This window comes from Sorghum bicolor, chromosome 8 (genome assembly GCF_000003195.3).
Source record: "Sorghum bicolor cultivar BTx623 chromosome 8, Sorghum_bicolor_NCBIv3, whole genome shotgun sequence".
Classification (NCBI taxonomy): Eukaryota; Viridiplantae; Streptophyta; class Magnoliopsida; order Poales; family Poaceae; genus Sorghum; species Sorghum bicolor.
Genome location: NC_012877.2, coordinates 7,409,143 through 7,414,052, shown reverse-complemented (window position 1 = coordinate 7,414,052; position 4,910 = coordinate 7,409,143). Strand labels below are relative to the sequence as shown.

General features: G+C 47.9%; 1 protein-coding gene across 1 annotated transcript; it reads left to right on the top strand.

The window, feature by feature from the left end:
• On the top strand, positions 2,820–4,223 carry LOC8082792 (putative cyclin-dependent kinase F-2). The gene has a single exon (XM_002442918.2). It carries the CDS (start codon positions 2,927–2,929, stop codon positions 3,938–3,940), a length of 1,014 nt encoding a protein of 337 aa, XP_002442963.1. The 5' UTR covers positions 2,820–2,926; the 3' UTR covers positions 3,941–4,223.

Genomic DNA, 4,910 nt, shown 5'->3' with positions numbered 1-4,910 from the left:
AAACTTCCTTTTAGAGCATACAAGACAAAGCGATACACCTTCTTTTATACACGAGTCAAGGAAGATGGTTAGACACACCCGTGCACTAGGGACGTTACGAGGAGTGGAGTAATTCCTGCGTGTAACGAGCTCCTTTGGTTTGTCGTTAAGAGACACCATCAACCCGTCGCGAAGCGATGCATCATTTGCCTCTTTTAACTTCACAACATTTAATATATAAAGCCATCCATTCTTTAAGTTAAATTAATCTTTAGATAAGTTCTTCTACAAGACAAAGTATTTTTAGTGCACCTAGCATTTAATATGGACCTTAGAATTTGCTTAACTTTAATTGGATTAAAATAGACCAAGTTTAATTAGCATCCAACAAGCAGAAGGTTATAATGATTAAACAACATCATCCGTAAGATTTTCCAACGAGCAGATGTTAGGCCTTGTTTAGTTCACTCCAAAAACCAAAAACTTTTCAAAATTTCCCGTCACATCGAATCTTAGGGCACATGCATGAAGCATTATATATAGACGAAAACAAAAACTAATTGTACAGTTTGCCTGTAAATCACGAGCTGAATCTTTTGAACCAAGTTAGTTCATGATTGGATAATATTTGTCAAATAAAAACAAAAATAGTACAGTATCGAAATTCGAAATCTTTTCGGAACTAAACAAGACCTTACTGGATTTGCAAATTAAACAGCATGATATATATATATATATATACATATGTCAAAAAAAAAATCAAGGTCCTGTGTATATATATATATATATATAGGACGGACACTGGATGTTTCCAGGCCGTTCCTGAAATGTTTCCGTTCCGGGCCGGAATTGCGAGCGGGGTGGCAACTGGCAAGACCCCTCCTCTCCCGTGACCGACGAAAGAGACGCTGCTACGTCCTACGTGGTTCTACTCTCGCCGTCGGTCGTCGTTGCGGCGGTCCAAACACGTACAGTGTACAAGCCTTCATGGCCGACGGCGAATACTGCAGTCTGCAGGAGCAAGTCAATGATTGGCACCAGCAGCAACAGCAAAAAGCCCGGCTGCACACGAGGACCCCCGCCAGAACGTACGGGATCGGAGCCAAAGCAGAACTGTGAAAGCCGCCGCGCCACCAACCGCACCGCCCGCGTTGCATGCCGCCGCGACGCGATTTTTGCCCTCCGTTATTTGTCGCTTTGGCACACGGGCCTTCTTTAGTTGTAATTTTTTTTAAAAAAAAATAAACACTATAGTATTTTCATTTATATTTAATAAATATTATTTAATCATAGATTAATTATGTTTAAAGACTTGTCTCGCAAATTATAAATAAAATATATAATTAGTTAATTTTTCTATTCTATATTTAATGTTTTATGTATGTGCTGTAATATTTGATGTGACGAGAAATTTTAAAAAAAATTATAAAATTTTTAGAACTACACAAGGCTACGGTCGATCGGCACGGTTTCGCCGACGACGCCACAGGCCCTCATCAGCTTGTTTGTGATGATTAGTATAATGGGTGATCTGTCGTGTTTCTAGCATCATCGTGCGTGCACATGCCCAAAAGTCACATTTTTCAGCCCATGATTACGCATTTGTTTATGTATATATCAATATATGTGATTGAACTATTTGAATCTACCGTACCTTTTTTTTTCTTTTTTATGATCCTGCCACATGATTTAACGAGATACTGTTTTCTTTTCTAGTTTATATTTAAAAGAGTTTTGTTATCGTATTGAAGGAAAGATTTTGCTGGCCGAAATATTATGCTCTTTGAGCACAAATGTATTTTTACTCTTATTTACCAAACCAAGTTTCCCTTTTGCTTGAAGACAACTTTGTCTATATATATATACCAATCGCCTTATCAGTCTCAATGGTGTTTCATCATAAATTCATAGACATTAAATACGCTGATGTGGCATTGCATTAATAAAGAGAGAGGTGATAAGAGTTTCATAGAAGTAGAGAGAGTTTTATAGAGATAAGACTCTTCTACACTGTTTTCAAAATATAGATACGTTGAAAACTAAGTCACGAAGCCTTCATTAAAAATTATCTTACAGAGACATACAATACATGAAGCAAAAGGGCTATTAAAAAAAGTACTAGATTATAGAGATTAAAAGAAAAAAAAAGTTGAAGACATCTTGCTGGTAGCATCTCTGAGGCTAGACCTTTTTTGTTTTTTTCCTTCTTTTTTATAAGAGACACTTTTTATGATTAGGACGGGTTTGGGTAGGTATAGTATGAAGAGGAACATTGGCTGACGAAGGAGACATCTAACAAATAAAATTGCTTTTTTTTACAAAGAACTCTTGTTCTTAATTTTATACTACCACAAAAGTCTACACTTGTGTCGCCGCGTATTAGCGACGTCTGCCAGGAATTTCGCGGTGGATTGGGCAAAATTCGGCACATTTTGACTTGGCCTGGTTTAGAAAATCCAAAACTTTTCAAGATTCTCCGTTACATAAAATCTTAAAGCACATACATAAAGCATTAGATATAGACGAAAATAAAAACTAATTGCACAGCTTGCCTGTAAATCACGAGATGAATCTTTTAAATCTAGTTAGTCTATAATTAGATAATATTTGTCAAATAAAAACGAAAATACTATAGTGTTAAAATCCAAAAAAATTTCGGAACTAAACAAGACCAATATTTTCTACTGCAAACCCACCAAACTCCCATCTCTACCCTGCTGAATGGAATGTTGGGACGTGTTTCCTGTTGACCCTGACGGCGTGGGGCCCGCACCGACTGCTGCGCTAACCGCGTGCCAAACCGAAGCAGTCAAAAAGCCCTTAAAAAAGAAGACCAACACCACACCACCAGGCTTCTCTCTACGCCGCCTCCGCTGCGCTCCCCACACCAAAACCGCAACAAGCCAAGAACCCGTCCGATCCGCCGGCTTTGCGGTTGCCGGTCGCCATGGAGCACTACGAGCGGCTTGGCAAGATCGGGGAAGGCACGTCGGGGATCGTCTACAAGGCCCGCGACCGCCGCACCGGCGAGACCGTCGCCATCAAGCGCCTCCGCGTTGCTACCGGCGACGGCTACGGCGACGCGTTCGACGAGACGTTCCGCCGCGAGCTGCGCTGCCTCGAGGCGTGCCGCGGCCACCCCTGCCTCGTCGACCTCCGCGCCGCGCACCTTGACCCCTCCCGTGGCGCGTTCCTGGTCATGGAGTACGCCGGGCGGAGCCTGGCGGAGGCCATGCGGCAGCAGGACCACCGCGCCGAGCGGCGGCCGTTCCCGGAGCCCGAGGCGCGCCGCGTGATGCGGCGGCTCCTGGAGGGCGCGGCCGCGATGCACGCGCGCGGCCTCCTGCACCGGGACCTCAAGCCCGACAACGTCCTCCTGGACGGCCGCGGCGGCGTCAAGATCTGCGACTTCGGGCTGTCGCGCGCGGCGGACGCCGGCGCCGGCTCCGCGCCGTACACGCCGGGGGTGGCGACGCTGTGGTACCGCGCGCCGGAGCTGATCCTGGGGTCAGTGGACTACGACGCGGGCGTCGACACGTGGGCGCTCGGCTGCATCATGGCCGAGCTCCTGTCCGGCGGCGCGCCGCTGTTCCCCGGGAGGTCGGAGATGGACCAGCTCAACAGGGTGTTCGACACGGTCGGGATGCAGGACATGCCGTCCTGGCCGGGCTTCGCGCTGCTGCCGCGCGCGGGTTCGCCGCTCTGCAAGCGCGGCAGGCCTCCCAGCAGGCTCCGGGAGCTGTTCCCGGCGCTGTCGGCCGACGGGTTCGACGTCTTGGCCGGGCTGCTGGCGTGCAGGCCGGACAGGCGCCTCACCGCCGCGGACGCGCTCCGGTGCCCGTGGTTCGCGGATGCCGCGGCGGCGGCGCCTGAGGCCTTGCCGGATCAGCCGCGCGCTTCGTGCTGCGCCGCCGGCTTCGCCGCCGGTGTCGCAGGTGTTGCCGAGGGAATCGTAGCGTAGAACTTGAGAATTAAGAGACATTTGATTCTTTGATTGATTGATCATCTGTAGATTATTAAAGGTTACTATATTTTCTTTCTGAAAGTACAGTATATTCTAAGTTCGACACAGTACCGATTGCCTTCATTTGATGGCAATCCTCTGTAACCAGTTCTTGACTGACTAGAGAAATGTGCTTAACGTGGAGAAATGTTGTCTGTCAGAGAATGTTGTCTTCATCTGTTGGATTGTCATCATCTTTCAAGGTTGGTGAAATACTGAAATGGTACCTATTTTAGAAATGCTCTAGAACGTGCAACTGGTTGGTGAATTATTGTGCTTCCAAACCACAATAGCATACTTCTTCAGAAAACTAAAACATCAACAAAAAACGATGTGGTTGCACACAACATATATTTCTTTCCATATATAAATAGGACCCCACTAAAAAATGGTCACATGTACGTTAGTTAGTTAGGTCATACGTACAGCGGTCTTCAACTTCTCGCTTCCTCCCCTCCCCCAACCCCCTCCCCCCCCCCACCGCCAACTTCTCGCTTCCTCCCCTCCCCCAACCCCCCCCCCCCACCGTCGCCAGTGTTCCTCGTTCCTGCCGCCACCCCCAGCCCCACCATGGTGTGGCCGTAGAGGCTCCTGGTAGAGGCTCATGGCAGGCCCTAATGCACCCTGGGTGACTGACTTCCTCCTCTTCATTCGCTGGAGCTCCCTCTCTTTGACTTGGCCTAGCCACCTCCACCATCGCCAAGCCCTAAACCGGCCTTCCCATCGCCTGGCCGGCCTTTCTCCCTAAACCCCATTTCCTTCTAAGGTCTTCGGAGTTCAGGAAGAACGGAGGGGCTTGACGAAACCCTAACACTAGAGGAGGAGGAGGAGGAGGAGGAGGAGGAGGAGAAGGAGGGTCTACCTTACCGGATCCGCAGGATCCGCCACGTCAGGGCCAGATCAGTCATGGTCGGGCAAGCTCGGCGTG

What these genes read in the sequence shown, in the direction of transcription:
- LOC8082792 (XM_002442918.2), top strand. Translation starts at nt 2,927, where the DNA reads ATGGAGCACTACGAGCGGCTTGGCAAGATCGGGGAAGGCACGTCGGGG.